A 20,345-nucleotide genomic window follows, 5' to 3' on the forward strand; every position below is an offset into this window, starting at 1 on the left:
TATTCCTTCAAAATTGCTTCAACAACATTACTGACAATACAAGTTTCATCTTCATCAAAGTAACTTATCTCACATACACTCATTTGCAGTAAGCCACCAGTCTCAGACTTACCAACCCAGTTACGTCACAACTCTCATTCACATCTACATAAAAAATACCACCTAGTTCAGATCCACTACATTCGCCACCTGATTTACATACAACAACAACACTGTTTTCCGCCCAAGAGAAGATCATTAGTACATAATACATCAAAAGTATCACTACTGTTACGTTCTGGTTTTTGATTAGCAGTTACATCACCATAATTAAACATAGCATAACATTACCTCTGATCAAAACATAAATGACAGATCTGATAGTCCTGTTCATTTTCAGATACATGTGCCATAGCATTAACACTGTTATTATTGTCTAATTGCAAGAGTAACTTGGGGGTCCTGTGCTTGTTATGTTTCCTCACCCCAAAACTGTGGACCTTCATTGAGGCGCACTGCCCTTTGCCGAATAGATACTTCTGTTATTCTTTCTTCTTTTAAAATGTCCATGGTTATCCCCATTATTCCTATCCTGATGATGTTCAGAATTTCTCTCTTCATTGACACTTTGATCCTGGTAGAAGTTACCAATATCTCTGTTTCTGTGATTACTGCCATTGTGATTTCTATCATATCATAAAAATGGTTCAAGACAGTCGTCAGGTCAGTGTACTAAATCCCGCTTTAATCTTTCTGATAATCTCCTTTTAAGAGCATCAACGCAGGTCATTTCATCAAATGGTTTGTCAATATGAGCTAATTTTTTAAGTTCTTACAAAACTTGTTCAAAGTGTCATCCCTATTCCTATAATTAGGATCGTTCAAAAATTCCCTTTTGATTCTCCCCTGTTCTTCTTCTGACCAAAATTTATTTAAAAATATTTTCTTGAAACTCTGATATGTTTCCCACTGACTTAAATTTAAATCTGCACATGGGAGCTTTGCCTTCAAGAAATCTTTTAACAAATTTAATTTTTTGATTGTCATTCATTCCTGACACAAAACTATCTCTGCAGTGGCGCAGTAAATCCACTGGATGTAAATTATCTGATGGAAAACTTTTAATAGGAGTGTTAGACCAGGCAATACCATTGTTTGCACACAGATTTTGGTTAATACAAATTTCCTGAACTACTGAAATTTTTTGATCTGAAACATTTACATTAGTATCCTCTGAAAACCCATTTCTTAACTCTGAAACTTGATTACTAATTTAAACTATCTGATCTTGTACTCTCTCTATTTTGCTATGATTTTCAGTTAACTGATCATTCATTGCACTAAATTTGCTATTGTTGTCTTCATTTCCTCTAGTTTTGCCAAAAATTAAATGCAAAACACCAGTATTTACTGTTTCTATGCTGACTACAATTGCACCTGGTTTAAACATGTCCTGATCAGATCTTGCAGCTTTCATTTCTACCTCACTTTTACTTTAGTGCCTATTCATTTTGTTAAGAAGCACCCAATCCACAAACAAATTAACTCCACAAATAGCTTATACTTATCTTTTGTTTTTGATGTCCCTGGTTGCATTTGTAAAGTTCTCTTCACTTTCATGCGAACCGTTCCATCACTATTGGTAGTACATCATCAGTGTTGGTATAAAGATCCTTTGTTGGGCAACATTCAGTTTTTGCTCCATGTGATTGAAAATTTACTTGTGCTTAAATTTCAATAATCAAAAAAATAAAAGTAATTTCTGCAACAGACAAAACTTCGTTATTAGTCAATTAATCACGGATGATGTCCACATGTTTAGTCCACCCTCTCCTTTCTAGTTGCAGCATTTGTCCAGATTAGTCTTTTATGAAGATTTGAGAGAATGAAGATTACATTAAACTTTCTAGTTTACTTATCTGTTCACGTAGAGTTGGGCCCAGTTCTTCTAGTCTTAAGGGTCTGATTCTTGAACCTGAAATTCTCACATTTTTAGGTCCTCATGGTTGACTTGTTCTAAATAAATGTGCAGATTGTTTTTGCGGGCTTTTTGTTGTTGCGTTGAATATCATACAGTGTTTTGATTTTTCACATTAACAAAGCCGAAATTACGTTGTTAGCACAAAATACAAAAACATGTCCGATCACATCAGAGGCATGCTTACTACTTTCTCACTCAGCACAAATAACAACATTTCAAAGGGTTTAAAACTTTTTTTTGACAGTTGAATTTCTATTCATTTTGATTGTTTTTTCACAAATGAATCTAGTAATAAACATAGTAAACAGTAATAGATTGTGTAATTAATAGTGGAAATCATAAGTGTGCCAAATATTCATAGTTTCAAATGTTTCTAAATATATTTTTTGGAACTGTACATTCAGAGCTAGTACTCATCGATTATAATGTCCGAAATAAAGTTTTTCGTTTTTATAAACTTTAGCTGGAAATATAACATTCTGTGGATAACATTGTATGAAAGTTTTCAGAAAATCAGTTGAGATAATATGGACTTCTCCAAAATTCGAAAGATAATACTAGTATCGACAACTAGTGTTGAGGAAAATTAATGCTAGAGGAGGATGTCCCATTACACCGGGTGGCTCAAGTATCTTAATAGAGGGTTACTGAATCAAACTGGGGTTAAAAGAACTTTACACACGACTTGACTGAAAGAAGAAAGAACTGTATCCACAGCATGATAGACACCAAAGACGTGTGCCCACCGTGGGCAGTGATCAGCGATGTGGTGGTCCACAAGGACCACAGTGCAATGAGGAGGTAGCCAGGCCACTACCAGTTTGGACTCGTACACAGGTACCACATGGCGAGTGTAATGGATCTGGGAGATGTGTTATTTTCTACCGGAATTGTCGATACCAAATCTAATGAGGGAGGTTGTAAATGTTTTCTTATATTTTTGTCAGAATATTTTTTGTGAATTGTAATTTGCCTTATTTTATGATAATTTGCTTATATGTTTGAGAGTGACAGCATATTGATTAATATTAGTAGATGTGACGAAGAAAATCAAAGAGACTGGTTACAAGTGGATGCTTGTGTGTTGTGTGAAATGTCTTTGATGCTGGAGTCGTCTTTGACCGTAGTCAGTCGGCAGTGAACTCTCGGTGTGTGACGGTGGAACAATGTACAGGTCTCCGTTATAATAATTTCCAAGCGACCAGCAAAAATGAGTTATTCTACTACTTTTTTATATAAACATCAAGAAGGAAGCACATTCGGAGAAATGATATTTGAAGCACCAAAAATGAGCCAAACGCATCGAACCAGGACATTTCCGCAGCCGGCGAAACAGCATTATGGAATCATACTTTCACTATATGACTGAAGCCGACACAAAAAAGTCAAATATCATCTTATAAACATTTCACGGAAAAGTGAGTACTGCCACGAAATATGCTAAAATCAAGTATATAAAAATAGCGAGCATATTTCAGGAGGCAGTCACCATCAGTTGGTGATCACCCTACAGGTGACTTGAATGGTACGAAGACGTCAAGTAGACTGTGTTCAATCTTCTGCTCAGGTGGATGTTTGTAGTTTCTGGAGCCTGGGTCCAGTGTAGGTCAGCTATGTATATTGTGTACAGCCTTTCAAAGATAGAGGCTGGTTACTGGTGGCAGAGCTTGGCAACACGTACACGCTGGCATACTGTCTGAAACATCTGAGCACACTGAAACATTTGAGAGAGAAAGAGAGAGAGAGAGAGAGAAAGCCTGATTTATGCCAACCAGGCCAGCTAGTGTTTTCCTCTTGCCATCACTTTAACCTCTTGCCATCACTTTAGCCTGGCCAAAAACCAGGTTAGTGTGCTCGTTTCTCACCTTGAAGCAATAGTGACTTCACTTAACCTGCTTGCCTTGTTCGATCAGCTCTTTTGGCTACTCTGTTGTAGCTGAAAGGTGACCCAACTTTGTTTTTCAGATGTGGTGGCAGACTTATTTTGCAGCGTCAGTGTACTGAGTAAGTATTCTTGCAGTCTGAATACGCCTTCCTACTTCATGGTGTGTTGTCACGATAGTGACAGTACACCTCTCCCTGTCACACAGATTTGCTGTATTGACGCCAGGCAGTACGAAGCTCGAGACTAGGTTGTGGTGCAACACTCCTCCCTTCTTCAGAGAGATCAGGCCTCTGGATTTGTACCTATTTACCTATCTGGACAAAAAATCTGAAAACATCATCTACAAGTTGGCATAACTATACAAAATAAATACAAGTTTTCTCTTCTTACTCTGATTTAGAATAAACCACATGATTCATCGGCTATTCCTTAACCTATGTTATATGGCATCATCACAGCACAAACCACAAAAATAAAATTACCACACTTCTTTCTCAGCAAATTCCTGTAAAAAAAAAAAATAATTTAACAGAATATATTTGTCTATGTGCTTGGTATTTTGCCCGTTTTACAGGTGGCTTGTTATTCAATTCTTGTTTAATTAATCATTTGCTATGGGTAATACTGTCCATTTGTAGCTGATCTACTGGGAGTTCATGGGGGTAGGCTGTTTTTTGCTGGGGTAGAGGTAGGATACACATGTCAAAATCAGAACAGCTGCTGTACCAGAAACCTGGATACTTGAGATTGGGATGTTAATGCGCTGTCTATCATGATACTATCGTACACGGTGAAACATTAGCTCAGCAATTATATGTCCCCTTTGCAAGGTTATAAACTCATCATAACGAGTATAGGAGGTCTGGTTTCAAGGTGTCATTTAAATATGTCATTTTTGGTTGGACAGCATATCTAATGGTCTTTCTGGCCAGTAAAATGAAAGTTGTGTCAGGTTTATTATTGTTGTTCCATTAATGGTGGCTGGAAGACAGACTCTCATACCTGCTATATCATAGGTTGTACCAATGACTAATATTCCACTATTTTGTAATTTTAACCTCGTCTCTCCTCTATGTCATCCCTTTTTGTAACAGTTTATTTTCACTACATCTGGACGAAACACAAAGTAAACCCAGTGTTTGACAGCCCTTTGACAGTATGGATATGGCTCCAGCACTTTTCTCTGGCACCCTATCACTTCTGTTTCATCTAAGAATAACTGTGTTTCACATGCTGTAGTGTATCTGTCTATTTAGGTGATCAATAAATGGCACATAATATAATTTCTGAGGTCAGCTATGTAGTGAATTAATTAAGATGTAGAGTTGCCAGTTAGTTCTGAATAACCATGCTTTTGTTCTTCTTAGTAGACTTATTTGGTTTTGCAGTGTCTCCAGTGCTAAAGGCTAAAAGAAATCTTGTAATCCTTGTGAAATCTACTTACTGACAAAGATAATTTCTCCTTTCAATACCGATATATTAAAGCTTCTTCATACATCGACCGATAACTCCCATCGGGTATATGTGACACAACTGTATTAAAGTTGTTTGATTGATTACGGATGTCTTGTCTCATTAGAGGTTACAGTGTGAATGCATTTTGACAGATCAAACATGAGAGAATTAGTGTCATAATGACAGTTTAAAAACTTCTTTTGTTTTGCTTCTTTGATGTCGCTATTGTTATTGTGAGTGCCGTTCTTCCATGGCTGCAGCACACTTCCAAGCTACGGCATCTAAGAACAAGCGGCCCACAGCAGGCAGTTACACTAAACTTGTCATCCCATCTTGCAGATATGCTGCACGCATGTACCTCCTGCACTTGGTAATAGACCGTTTCTCTCACAATATGCTGCCTGAAACTTGACTACTAATAAAAAAAGTATGTGAAATATCATGATCGTCTTTCATGTTTAGAAGGACAGTGAGTGTAACCCACTATTTTCTCTAAAATGATGTGTTACACCTCAACATTTGTGGCCCAGTATAGGCCATTCTACTTGTTCATATTGTAATTTTCTGGTAAGGTATGTCCACATTAGCCGTGGGTAATTGAACCAATACATGAATCCTAGCTTCATCACTGTGAAACACAACTGTTGATATATAATACACCAACGATAAACTCTGTTCCACTGGTTTTACTGTGTGCTGCTGTTCTGCGGTTGTGTCATGCTGTATCTTCTGCAGGACAGATAGCAACTGTCATGAGAGTAGCAACATAGGATTTAGTTGTTCATATACTGCCTCCTGCAGTGCTGTCACCTCTACCCTTGCATCGCCTAGGCTGTCTGCCAAGAATTGCAGCAACTTTGCTATAGCCCTCCTTTCATTCAGTAAGTTCGTCCAAGTTTACACTTTGTGCGGGTCGCTATTAATCGTTCCCATAGTCATCTTCATGTATCCTGTTAGCTGTGTGTTAATTCACATGTCGCTCTGGTCTTACTCAATATATTTCGCTCCAAATTCATCAACTGCATTGTATGCCATTCCACATTTGCTGTGTATGTATTTGTACCTGCATTCTATTTAATTCCTGGATGGTTATAAATTGATAATCATTCAGTAACTTTCCACTTGAACTAACCATTCCCTCTTTCATTGTAACTGTTATTTTGTAGTCATCAGTCTGCTGACAGGTTTGATGTGGTCCACCATGACTTCCTCTCTTGCACCAGCCGTTTCATCTCAGAGTAGCACTTGCAACCTATGTCCTCAATAATTTGCTGGATGCATCCCAATCTCTGTCTTCCTCTCCACTTTTAACCCTCTACAGTTCCCTCTAGTATCATGGAAGTTATTCCCTGTTGTCTTAGCAGATTTCCTATCATCCTGTCCCTACTTCTTCCACATTTTACATACATTCCTTTCCTCTGTGATTCTGCAGAGAACTTCCTCATTCATTACCTTATCAGTCCACTTGTTTTTCAGCATTCTTCTGTAGCACCGCATCCCAAAAGTTTCTATTCTCTTCTGTTCCAGTTTCACCACAGTCCATGTCTTAGTGCCGTACAGTGCCGTGCTCCAAGTGCAGATTCTCAGAAATTTCTTCCTCAGATTAAGACGTATGTTTCATACTAGTAGACTTCTCTTGGCCAGGAATGTATGGGACACTAAATCCATCACATGACACAACCGATTTCTTAAAAGCTCATACAAGAGTTCTAACCTGTGATACTCTGCATGTATTTCACTTAATGCTCTTTCTGCCTCAGCTTCAAGATGCAGCTCGGTGATGTTTCTTCTAATGTTCATGTTTCATTTCTTACTTCCCATGGGTTGTAGGTTAGCCTTAATGTCCATTGATGGCTAGTTAACATGACACCTCCTGCCTGGAAAACAGCACTCTCAGTTCAAATTGTTGGTTCTTTAGTGTGTCCGCTACCTCTCCCCCAAAGAGGTGCATTAAATTCCTCTCCCCCAAAGAGTTGCAACGTCACCAGAATTATTGAGTTCATTCTGGACGTTCTCAGTGTTAGTGTCACTTGGGGGAAAAGAATTCACATCTGTCTCCTTCCCTTCTTGAAAAGCTTGGCATACACATATTATAGTGGCACATTCTTGTTCACTTAGAAACGAAACACCAACCACAAAATTTAATGAAATACAACATAACCTAAAAAGCTCAACTGAAATGCATCATAACCCCACTACAATAAGACAGTGACATAAGTATAATATATATTACTCGTAAACTAACTTCATATATTCTGCCCCACTGATATCTGTCACTGGGACCTTAGTGCATAAAACACTCTTCATACCAGTAATTAAAACTTCCGGGCTAAGAGGCTGTGGCCCAATAGTAGAAATACTTCTCCCTGACGTTTCGTTGCCAGCTGCGGGCAACATCATCTGAGGTGAGTCTACGACTGGCTGCTAGGCCATGGAGGTCCTGTTTATATAGAGCGCATAGAGGGCGCCACCACTCGTCACTTGTTGTCAACAGTAAAACTATCTCTGGCTGGCGTCATTACTCTCGATCGAAGGTAATCGATTGTCACATCTTTGGTACAGAGTCGATCGCCATATCTTATCTAACTTCAAGCCTTCTTCTTTCCTGTTAAAATTATTGTGGTGTTTAAAAATCTCTACAGCCTCTCTATACATACGTGCATAATAATGCGATGTCTTAGCTAGCACGCTCGTCTCACTAAATTTTATTTCATGGTCACCCATTTCAAAAACATGTTCCGCTACAGCCGATTTGTCCGTGTGTCCCAGTCGACAGTTCCTTTTATGTTCAGTTAGGCGAGTATTGATACTTCTTTTTGTGGTTCCAATGTAAACCTTCTCACAACTACACGGAATCTTATACACACCAGGAGTAGCTAAAGGGTGTCGTGCCTAGCAGCCGCCGCGCACACAAAACCACAGACAGTCGCTTCGTGTACCGCGTCGCGCGTTTCCGTGGTTACAGACGGCATCGTCCACAAACTTTGCTTGCTAGATGGGCCGCCTATCTCTTGCCGACCGTGCCGTCTCAAGCCAGAACTCGTGAGAGTGGCTCACAAACAAATAGACGATCTCTTAACAGCCGGTGTCATCGAACCATCTTTCGGATGGTAGGCCTCTCTTATCCTTTTCGACACAAAAAGCGACGGCACCTGGCTTATGGTTGGCGACTTGGCGACTATGCTAAGTTGAACTTCCGTACTATCATAGACAAGTACCAGGTTCCTAACGTCGCGGATTTTAACCATGCTCTTGCAGGTGCCAAATATTTCTTGGTAGTGGACTGTAAGAGAGCCTATCATCAAATTCTGGTGGCATCAGAGGATATCGAAAAGATAGCTGTTACAACACCTTTCGGCCTTTTCCTGTGCCAGTTCATGCCCTTTGACCTCCGCAACACTGCACAAACTTGGATTTTTTCACCTGGATTTTTGTTTTGTTTACTTGGACGACATTCTTATTTTCAGTCCTACTTTGCAAAAGAGCAAGGAACATTTGCAGATTGTTAAAGGCAGTCTTACCACTGCCAGTGTTGAACTGAATAATAAGAAGCTCCAGTTGCACCAGACTTCAGTAAGATTCTTAGGCTACATAGTGTCAGCTAAGAGCTTCACTCCGCCCGAGGATAAAATCAAACCTGTTTTGGATTTTCCACGCCCTCACTCGTTTAAGGAGCTGCGCAGGTTCATCGGAACAGTTAACTATTATAGGAAGCACTTGCCTGCCGCAGCCGAGGTTCAGGCTCCCCTAACAGATGCCCTTGCTGGCAAAAATATGACCGGTATCCATGCGGTCCCCTGGATCCCTGACATGGAACAAGCTTTTGACAAACTGAAGCACCTACTAGCAAACACAGTGACTGTTGCCCACCCACATCTGGACGCTACATTTTTTATTACCGCGGATGCCAGTGATACCACAGTAGGTGCTGTCCTCAGCCAAACCATAGGAGATACTACCTCTTGTTTGCAGTTCTTTTCTAAGAAGCTCAACGGCACTCAAAAAAAGTACTCGGCCTTTGATAGGGAGCTCTTGGCAGTTTACGAGGCTGTGAAACACTTTCGTTCCGAGGTTGAGGGTAGGGACTTCTACATTTTAACCGACCATAAACCTTTGGTTGCTACTGTAAAGAACCCTCCGACTGACCCTCCACCTAGACGCTTCCGTAATTTGGACTTTATATTTTCAATTTACCTCTGACAGACAATACATCAAGGGTGCAGATAATGTGGTCGCAGATTTTTCGTCGTGTCGGCGCTCTCACAACTCTGATAGACCTCTCTAACTTGCCTCGGCTGCATTCTGCCGACACGGACACTACGGACCTTATTTCCGATCACAGCTCGTCACTCAAACCTGTGCGATCCACCTTTCCCGGTGTCATAGGCGAGGTTTAGTGTGACAAATCAACTGCTCCGCTGCGTCCCTTCATACCCAAACCTCTACAGAGACAAGTGTTCGACAAATTACACAACCTAGCTCATCCAGGTGTGAGAGCCTCTACCAGACTTATTTCAGAGCGCTTTGTCTGGCATCGCGACTGCCAATCCTGGGCCCGTGCCTGCATTCCGTGCCAACAAGATAAAGTTTCGCAACACACATCGCCCCCACTAGGCAGCTTCACCTCTCCTCCCAGTCGCTACCAACACGTTCACATCGACTTGGTGGGCCCCCTCACCACCTCTGAGGGTTACAGATATGTGCTATCTATTATAGACAGAACCTCTCGTTGGATGGAAGCTGCCCCACTACCCAATATTACATCTGAATCAGAGGCAGAATCCTTCATAGACACTTGGATTTCACGCTTTGGCTGCCCTGTTGGGGGCTATGTGGCGTCGATCCGTGGATCGATAGGCCAGAACATCATCCGTGTGTTACGTCTTCGTTGAGAGGCCAGACAAACGTGTGGTTCCTGAAGAGGGGCAGCAGCCTTTTCAGTAGTTGCAGAGGCAACAGTCTGGATGATTGACTGATCTGGCCTTGTATCAATAACCAAAACGGCCTTGCTGTGCTGGTACTGCGAACGGCTGAAAGCAAGGGGAAACTACGGCCGTAATTTTTCCCGAGGGCATGCAGCTTTACTGTACGATTAAATGATGATGGTGTCCTCTTGGGTAAAATATTCCGGAGGTAAAATAGTCCCCCATTCGGATCTCCGGGCGACGACTACTCAAGAGGATGTCGTTATCAGGAGAAAGAAAACTGGCGTTCTACGGATCGGCGCGTGGAATGTCAGATCCCTTAATCGGGCAGGTAGGTTAGAAAATTTAAAAAGGGAAATGGGTAGGTTAAAGTTAGATATAGTGGGAATTAGTGAAGTTCGGTGGCAGGAGGAACAAGACTTCTGGTCAGGTGAATACAGGGTTATAAACACAAAATCAAATAGGGGTAATGCAGGAGTAGGTTTAATAATGAATAGGAAAATAGGAATGCGGGTAAGCTACTACAAACAGCATAGTGAACGCATTATTGTGCCAAGATAGACACGAACCCCACACCTACTACAGTAGTACAAGTTTATATGCCAACTAGCTCTGCAGATGACGAAGAAATTGAAGAAATGTATGATGACATAAAAGAAATTATTCAGATAGTGGAGGGTGAGGAAAATTTAATAGTCATGGATGACTGGAATTCGGTAGTATGAAAAGGGAGAGAAGGAAACGTAGTAGATGAATATGGACTGGGGCTAAGAAATGAAAGAGGAAGCCGCCTGGTAGAATTTTGCACAGAGCACAACTTAATCATAGCTAACACTTGGTTCAAGAATCATAAAAGAAGGCTGTATACATGGAAGAAGCCTGGAGATACTGACAGGTTTCAGATAGATTATATAATGGTAAGACAGAGATTTAGGAACCAGGTTTTAAATTGTAAGACAATTCCAGGGGCAGATGTGGACTCTGACCACAATCTATTGGTTATGAACTGTAGATTAAAACTGAAGAAACTGCAAAAAGGTGGGAATTTAAGGAGATGGGACCTGGATAAACTAAAAGAACCAGAGGTTGTACAGAGTTTCAGGGAGAACATAAGAGAGCAATTGACAGGAATGGGCGAAAGAAATACAGCAGAAGAAGAATGGGTAGCTTTGAGGGATGAAGTAGTGAAGGCAGCAGAGGATCAAGTAGGTAAAAAGACGAGGGCTAGTAGAAATCCTTGGGTAACAGAAGAAATATTGAATTTAATTGATGAAAGGAGAAAATATAAAAATGCAGTAAATGAAGCACGCAAAAAGGAATACAGACGTCTCAAAAATGAGATCGACAGGGAGTGCAAAATGGCTAAGCAGGGATGGCTAGAGGACAAATGTAAGGAGGTAGAGGCTTATCTCACTAGGGGTAAGATAGATACTGCGTACAGGAAAATTAAAGAGACCTTTGGAGATAAGAGAACCACTTGTATGAACAACAAGAGCTCAGATGAAAACCCAGTTCTAAGCAAAGAAGGGAAAGCAGAAAGGTGGAAGAAGTATATAGAGGGTCTATACAAGGACAATGTACTTGAGGACAATATTATGGAAATAGAAGAGGATGTAGATGAAGATGACATGGGAGATACGATACTGCGTGAAGAGTTTGACAGAGCACTGAAAGACCTAAGTCGAAACAAGGCCCCCGGAGTAGACAACATTCCATTGGAACTGCTGACAGCCTTGGGAGAGCCAGTCCTGACAAAACTCTACTATCTCGTGAGCAAGATGTATGAAACAGGCGAAATACCCTCAGACTTCAAGAAGAATATAATAATCCCAATCCCAAAGAAAGCAGGTGTTGACAGATGTGAAAATTACTGAACTATCAGTTTAATAAGTCACAGCTGCAAAATACTAACGCGAATTCTTTACAGACGAATGGAAAAACTAGTAGAAGCCGACCTCGGGGAAGATCAGTTTGGATTCCGTAGAAATGTTGGAACACGTGAGGCAATACTGACCCTACTACTTATCTTATAAGCTAGATTAAGGAAGGGCAAACCTACGTTTCTAGCATTTGTAGACTTAGAGAAACCTTTTGACAATGTTGACTGGAATACTCTCTTTCAAATTCTGAAGGTGGCAGGGGTAGAATACAGGCAGCGAAAGGCTATTTACAATTTGTACAGAAACTAGATGGCAGTTATAAGAGTCAAGGGACATGAAAGGGAAGCAGTGGTTGGGAAGGGAGTGAGACAGGGTTGTAGTCTCTCCCCGATGTTATTCAATCTGTATATTGAACAAGCAGTGAAGGAAACAAAAGAAAAATTTGGAGTAGGTATTAAAATCCATGGAAAAGAAATAAAAACTTTGAGGTTCGCCGATGACATCGTAATTCTGTCAGAGACAGCAAAGGACTTGGAAGAGCAGTTGAACGGAATGGATAGTGTCTTGAAAGGGGGATATTAGATGAACATCAACAAAAGCAAAACGAGGATAATGGAATGTAGTCGAATTAAGTTGAGTGATGTCGAGGGAATTAGATTAGCAAATGAGACACTTAAAGTAGTAAAGGGGTTTTGCTATTTGAGGAGCAAAATAACTGATGATGGTTGAAGTAGAGAGGATATAAAATGTAGACTGGCAATGGCAAGGTAAGCGTTTCTGAAGAAGAGAAATTTGTTAACATCGAGTATAGATTTAAGTGTCAGGAAGTCATTTGTGAAAGTATTTGTATGGAGTGTAGCCATGTATGGAAGTGAAACATGGACGATAAATAGTTTGGACAAGAAGAGAATAGAAGCTTTCGAAATGAGGTGCTACAGAAGAATGCTGAAGATTAGATGGGTAGATCACATAACTAATGAGGAAGTATTGAATAGGATTGGGGAGAAGAGAAGTTTGTGGCACAACTTGACCAGAAGAAGGGATCGGTTGGTAGGACATGTTCTGAGGCATCAAGGGGTAACCAATTTAGTATTGGAGGGCAGAGTGGAGGGTAAAAATCGTAGAGGGAGACCAAGAGATGAATACACTAAGCAGATTCAGAAGGATGTAGGTTGCAGTAGGTACTGGGAGATGAAGAAGCTAGCACAGGATAGAGTAGCATGGAGGGGCTGCATCAAACCAGTCTCAGGACTGAAGACCATAACAACAACAACCTTGGTGTCTGAGGTGTCAATCATCATTGTCATCATCATCATAAAGGTACAGCTGTGAAATTTATGTCTTCGGTGTCACAAATGTTTGGCTACATCTTCCGAATATGTTGTGATTTTTGAAATTTTGGTTACCTTTGGACCTGACTACACAGTTGTTTTTAACCAAACATGTATCTGATTTCACTTCTACACTAATGTGAGAATGTTACATTGTCACATGCTTCCTGCAAACATGATGTCTGCTTGTCACTCTCTCTCATTGGCTATATAGAACTAGCAGCTGGTATATACTCTTTTGTTCCCAGCATAGGTCACGGTGAGCATTGTCATCATTGTAGCCCAAAACGCAAAATACTCCACTTGCTCCTATCTAGACTTGATTGTCTCCTGCAGAAATGAATACTATTGTTGATATTTGTCCAATTTTAAAGTCAGTTCAGTCTACAAATTGATTCAGGCAAATTGCAGCTTAAATGTGGCAGATGTTCCTGAAAAGCCAAAGAATGTAGTTTACATTCCAGTGGTTGGCAAAATGAGTTACTTTTCCACTCACTATTCCTCTCCCCGCACTCATCTAGTTCTCAGCCAAGCTGCTATCACTATTACCACTCCAACACTTCCACAGTTCTGTGCTTGAGCAACTGTGAAACAAGGACTGAAATATTTTCTAGGGTGCAAGTCACATGTAACAATAGCCACTAAGATATACATAAAAGATCAGAATCGCAATTCTGCCCAATTCTTGAACTTTCGTTCCTCCCGTGATCTACTGATATCTGTTGGTGTTATATTCACAATGGTTCCTGCTGCTGCAATTTATTCTTACAAAAATTACAGAGGGCACATATGACTCCAGCTGTTTTTGTACCCCAAAACAAAACAAACAAACAAACAAAAACAATTACAGTCAATATAATGTAAAAGGATAAAGAAAAACTCCACTCTCCAAGTGGTGGCAGGAGAATGCACATATAAAAAAAAGGTGTTATGTATGCAAGCTTTCAGAGCCAGAGGCTCCTTCGTTTGGCAGAAGGGTTGAAGAGGAAGGGAAAGGGGTGAAGGAAAAGGACTGGGGAGATTTAGGAAAAGGGGTAAAGTTCAGAAAGAACGCACAGAATCCCAGTAGTCTCTGGCTCCGAAAGCTTGCTTATGTGTAAAACCTGTTTTTGTATATGGTGAGTAGACTTACTTTCTATCCAGTTACATTATATTGTCAAAAATTTATTATTTTCATTGTTATGTTAACACTTCATGTATATAGACTGGAGCGGCAAGTGAGAATTTGTACCAATGCCAGGTGTCGAACACTGGCCTGCTTACTAGGCAGGTGCATTAGCCACCAAACCACCTTCACATGACGCTTCACACAACTGCATGGATTGCCCTGGCATGTCTCTCTCCTCAATCCAAATTCTCACTGCCACCCCAATCTGCTTTAAATTGCCCTTTATACATGAACAGAATTGCTCAGGCTCTCCATGTTCTGGAATGGCACCTCAGCATTGAATGTAAATGCTGGATCCAGCCTGAAACCCCAGTGCAGGAACTTAAACAAATGAAGGGACATTAGTTGGTGAGGTGCTGTTCCAGGACATGGATAGCCGCAGCAATTCTGTTGTTCCACTGTTTCGGGACATGGGTAGCCTCAGCAATTCTGTTCATGTGTAAGATGGAATTTAAAAGTGGATTTGGGCGGCAATGAGAATTTGGATCAAAGAGGGAGGGGTGCCAAGGAAATCCGTGCAGTTGTGTGAATTGTTGTGCCAGTGGCTTAGTGGCTAATGTACCTGCTTAGTAAGCAGGTGACCCGGGTTCGATTCCCGTCGTTGGTACAAATGTTCACTTGCCACTCTGGTCTGTATACATAAAATCATATCTTCCCTTTCCTGCACTATGTGGCCCTCTATTCCACCAATGCACCCAGTGTTTTTACTTCTCTCCTTTTCTGCTATCTCCACCCCCCCCCTCCCCTCCACCAACCTCTCCCTTGCCCCTCTGTGTGACCTCCTGCCTGCACCTAGCTGCCCTACCCTCTCTCCACCTTATCCGTGAATGCTCCCAGCAGCACTTCACCATCCCCCATGCCTACTCTGCTCTCCCTCCCCCTCCCCACCCCAGCCTCCTCCTACACCCCCCCCCCCCCCCAAACTGCCTCTCCCATCATGCACTGCTGCTGCATTGACAAGGGCATTGTTGGTAGCGAGTAGCAACTTTCCTATCCTTTTAATAATATTGCTAAAATCATATATGTATGAGACCAATAAAGTGTCTGAAATTGTGCCACTTCGTTTGTATTAGTACGTGCACCTGGGTTTCTGGCTGGACCCTCCATTTACAGTGAGTGCTCAGGTGCTATTCCAGAACATAGAGAGCCTCAGCAAGTCTGTTTGTGTGTAAGGGGAAATTTAAACTAGACTGGAGAGGCAGTGAGAATTTGGATCATGGTGGGAGGCATGCCAGGGTAATCTACGCAGTTGTGTGAAACGCTGTGCCGAGGTGACTTACTGGGTAATGCAGCTGCCTAGTAAGCAAGAGATCTGGGTTGAATTTCTGGCTTTTGTACAGATTTTCACTCTCTGCTTTAGTCTACATTCATAAAATCATACTTGTTTGAGACCAGTAAAGTCTCTAAACATATATAATGTCAGTTATATTAACAATTACAGTCAGTTTAATTTGATAGATTTACTTCGTTAGCATTTCATTCTGGATTAATTTTCCTTCTTGTTTCATCCGAAGGTCACCATAATGTTCTAAAGCTGGTTAAAAGCTTGTAACATTTTTACCTGGGATTCTAATACATGAACAGGAACCAAATTTCTCATTTCCAACTCACATAGTAAATCATTACAGTCTCTCATAATAAAATTAAGTATTGATCTTGGTTCAGAATCAAGTAGTGTTTTCAGAATGACAACATTTTCGCTTTTCTGTGTTACCTTTACTTAAATAGCAGTATTAATGTTTATACTCAGAATCCATACATGTATGAGAACTTTTATTGCAATCATGTTCAAATGTAACAACTATTTGTAAGATGATAGATTTTAATGCTATTTCCTCCTGTGTTTCACAGAATTCTCAAATTTTAAGCAGAGCAATAGATTATTTTAGTGGTTAGTTCACAGTTTCTCATGTATCTCTTGAACTAGTGCCCCATCAGCCAATTGTCACGTGATAGTTAGAGCAACATCTATGCTCAATACTGTATCAAGAGCTTCGGCATATTGGGAAATCTCAAACTTGTGCGAATGCGATTATCGTTTGCTCAGTCCTGCCCTTATGAATTCTCCAAAATAAATCTGCATGTGCCCTCGATAAACAAATCTTCATCTATAAATGAACGCTGACGTGTATAATAGTCTATTAAACAACCTAAAAATGTTAATCTCAGCAGCAACAGTTTAATATGTGAATATAAGATGACCCTGTATTTTTCGAATGACAGATTTGGCAAAAAACCGAGTCTTATAATCACGTAAATACAGTACTGCCGTACCTTAAACATTATAGAATTTTCAAATATCTTTTTTGTGTGATTCATTAGATATAACACATTTCACCTCAATTTTTTAAAATTAAAATGGACCATTGTCTTGTATTCTTTAGGTAAATCTCATTAGATTCATATAAACTGTTTGAGGGAAGAGAAACCTGCATGGCATGAGGTGTGAAAATCTATTTTTCCATGTTGGCAGCTATGCTTTTTTACATTTGTTCATTTTCATTTTGTTTAGATTCGTCAAGCAGACTACAACAGTGATCCTGGTATCCAGGAATTTGGAATTTCGGTCAGTAGTCAGTTTGAAAGTGTCAATGCAAGAATTTTGGATGCACCACAAATAATGTATGCTAATGTAAGTCCATTTATAAATTCTTTTCTGGTTTTGAAAATTCTAGGAAACTTGAGTAAAATGAATGTTTCTGTGCTTTCTTCCCTCGACTTGTCATCTGTGTTGCAGCTTACCTGAATTTTTTTGTCATGTGTGCCAATACTGCAGCTTATTTAAGTTAAGATTTCCATTAAACAAATTGTAGCTGGAATGACTGAGTTGGATGCTGTTAAAGTAACAATCTCACTTCTGATACTGTGACCAGTTTCTTCGAGTTTATTGTTAGTTAACTTTCTTTCATCAGTACTGTGACTATTTTTAGAAAATATAGTTTATAGTTTGAAACCTTTTTTGCCAGCAATGATATAGAATTTTTCATGTGTTATTATACTTATAAGACATATACCCCCCTATTTGTGGAAGCAACATGAAATACAACTCATCTACAAATTAAGAGTAATCGATATTGTTACAAGTTAACCCACTGACTTTTACAGGGAGAGATGTAGTCCCTCTAATTAGTCTCAAAGAATTCTTGAAAGTTGCAGTCGAAATAACAATGGTAAACAGTCTTCCACACTGTATATCACCTTTCAATTTTCCATATCAAAGAGTCTCACACACCATTTTGTCTGTAAGTTATGGAGATCAAAGTTCATACAACAGTGTTATGGGATAAGCCTCTTGCCACGATTCATTAAATTTAAACACTTCTAGCATGCTGTCCTTAGCAGCTGTTGAATCATTGACAGTTACAAAGACCTTATTACTTTGAACACATTGCTGCTTGCATTCTGTCCATAAAAAGTGACAGTAATGGTTTGGTTAAGTTTTCGGACTAGATAATTCCTTTGATATCCTGGAGCCATTAGTTAGTTAGTTAGTTAGTTAGTTAGTTAGTTAGTTAGTTAGTTAGTTAGTTGGTTGGTTGGTTGGTTGCATGTTCCATTGATCAGTTGCACAGTACAGTAGCCGTTATGATGTGGAACGTGTCAAGTGCACAAGACATGCACATATAAAACAAGATTTTTTAATATGTATATATTACAATACAGAGTTAGGGATTAATATTTCTATTATTTACCCCATTATCTTAAATGGCACAAAATGCATATACTATATTTATAGATTTATTTATTCCTGTTCAAGAATTCATCTATGGTATAGACATTTGTTAGACATTTGTGGATAAAGTCAACACACTGTTCTTGAACACTCTACTGTGTGATATCCAATTCACTTTTCCGTTGACAATCCATGTCAACAATATGGATCACTAACCTACTATAAAGGCAGGGAAATAGGGGGTGGCTCTCTTCTGTCCTTTATTTGAATTTAGCTAATTTAGAATTCAATATTTAAACCTCCCACTAATTTTTTAACTTTAATACAATTTAAATTTTTACAAATTTATCAGCTGTTATGTACATTTTTCTAATTTACCTGTGCTAGATATCCTTTTATTTTGGATGACTTGATCAAATTTTGAAAATAATGATTTCCAGACCGTCATTGATGTTAATAGATTTAGTGTGCTGCTTTGAATGCTTAAAGTGTAAAAAATTATGTGTTATCATCTGTCCAAATTCATACATTGAGTGAATACTGCAATTGCAATAGTGACCATACGAAACTGGAATGTTGGATAGTCTAATGTCTGGCATCAGTTTCCATTATACTGGGATTGAACTATGCGCATATGAGCTTTTAGTCCACTTTCACTACCTCTTGGTATTTTAATGTTATTGTGATTACATGCTTACTGAGTTGAGCATTGGAAGTACCATCTACGAGTTTGATACACCCCTAAACTATGATAGATGGAAGTTCAGAACATACAAGGAGATGGAACTTGGATAAACTAAAGGAAACAGAGGTTGTTAAGAGTTTCAGGGGAAGCATCAGACAACGTTGGAATGAAATGGGGGAAAGGAATAGAATGGAAAGTGAATGGGTAGATCTTAGAGATGAAACAGATAAGGCAGCAGAGGATCACATAGGTAAAAAGGCATGACCTAATATAATCCCTGGACAGCAGAGAAGATAATGAATATAATTGAAGAAAAGATAAAATATAAAAATGCAGCAAATGATGTATGCAAAAGGGAATACAGATGTTCAAAAAGTGAGGTTGGTAAATAGTACAAAATAGTTAAGCAGGAATGACAAGTGGACAAATGCATGGATGTAGAAGCCTTTATAATGAGGGAAAGGTAGATACCAAGGAAGAGACCTTTGGAGAAAAAAAAGGAGCAAATATTTAGAGCTCAGCTGGCAAGCCAGTACTGATAAAAGAAGGGAAAGGTGAAAGATGGAAGCACTATACTCTGTGAACATTAATAAAATGGACAAACTGCAGGGACGAATTCCTGGCTGGAAATGGAAGAAAAAAATCCTATGAACATGTGTCCTGAAATGTATGGTCAGCGTCTAACTACAACAAATTGTCCCAGAACACAGTACAGAACTCTTCGCATCCACGTCATAACAGATGTTCAAAGTGGCCTCAATGGGATTGCAGGTGATTTGCATAGTAGTGGTTGTCATGCAGGATACACATAATCATACTTTGGTTTACACCATGTTGGTGGGCCACTTTCCTGGAGCTTGTACTAGGGTTCATCTTAATATCCTGTAGAACCCAGTCCTCGAAGTCTGGTGTACGCTCAGTACACTGCCTCCCTGCACGTCCATCTGTCTGAAAAGACCCATGATCACGAAATGTCCAAAAAAGGGCTTGAAATGTTGTGTGATGTGCTTGGTGTGTGTGAGAGTACTTGTTTTGGTATAGCGGTACAGCCTCTCGACTGCCTCCATTGGCTTGGCCACACCCAAACATCATCTTGGCTTGTCCCTAACATGGATACTGAACCATTCCACTGCTTACAGTATGCTGCACCAATCTCACAATACATAATACACAAAGAATATATGGCATGTGGTCAAAGGAACTGACATTTGTCAGCACCATCTACTGTGGCAACGATGCATTTCCGGACATGTGTTCATCAGACTCTTTTTCCTCCATTGCCAGTCAGGAATCCGCACTTGCAGCTTGTCAGTTTTATTAATGTTCAACCTGTATAGAGGGCCCCTACAAGAAAATCTAACTTGAAAACAGTATTGAAGAAAT

At 39.9% G+C, this 20,345-nt stretch overlaps 1 protein-coding gene across 1 annotated transcript in view; it reads left to right on the forward strand.

Moving 5' to 3' along the window:
- The window catches only part of LOC126418826 (protein argonaute-2-like), a 341,336-nt gene that overhangs the window by 176,340 nt on the left and 144,651 nt on the right, over positions 1 to 20,345 (forward strand). The window contains exon 13 of the mRNA XM_050085806.1: positions 17,117 to 17,236. Within this exon, the coding sequence (XP_049941763.1) occupies positions 17,117 to 17,236 (120 nt within the window). The remainder of the gene's footprint in view (positions 1 to 17,116; positions 17,237 to 20,345) is intronic.

Source organism: Schistocerca serialis, chromosome 9 (genome assembly GCF_023864345.2).
Source record: "Schistocerca serialis cubense isolate TAMUIC-IGC-003099 chromosome 9, iqSchSeri2.2, whole genome shotgun sequence".
NCBI classification, from domain to species: domain Eukaryota; kingdom Metazoa; phylum Arthropoda; class Insecta; order Orthoptera; family Acrididae; genus Schistocerca; species Schistocerca serialis.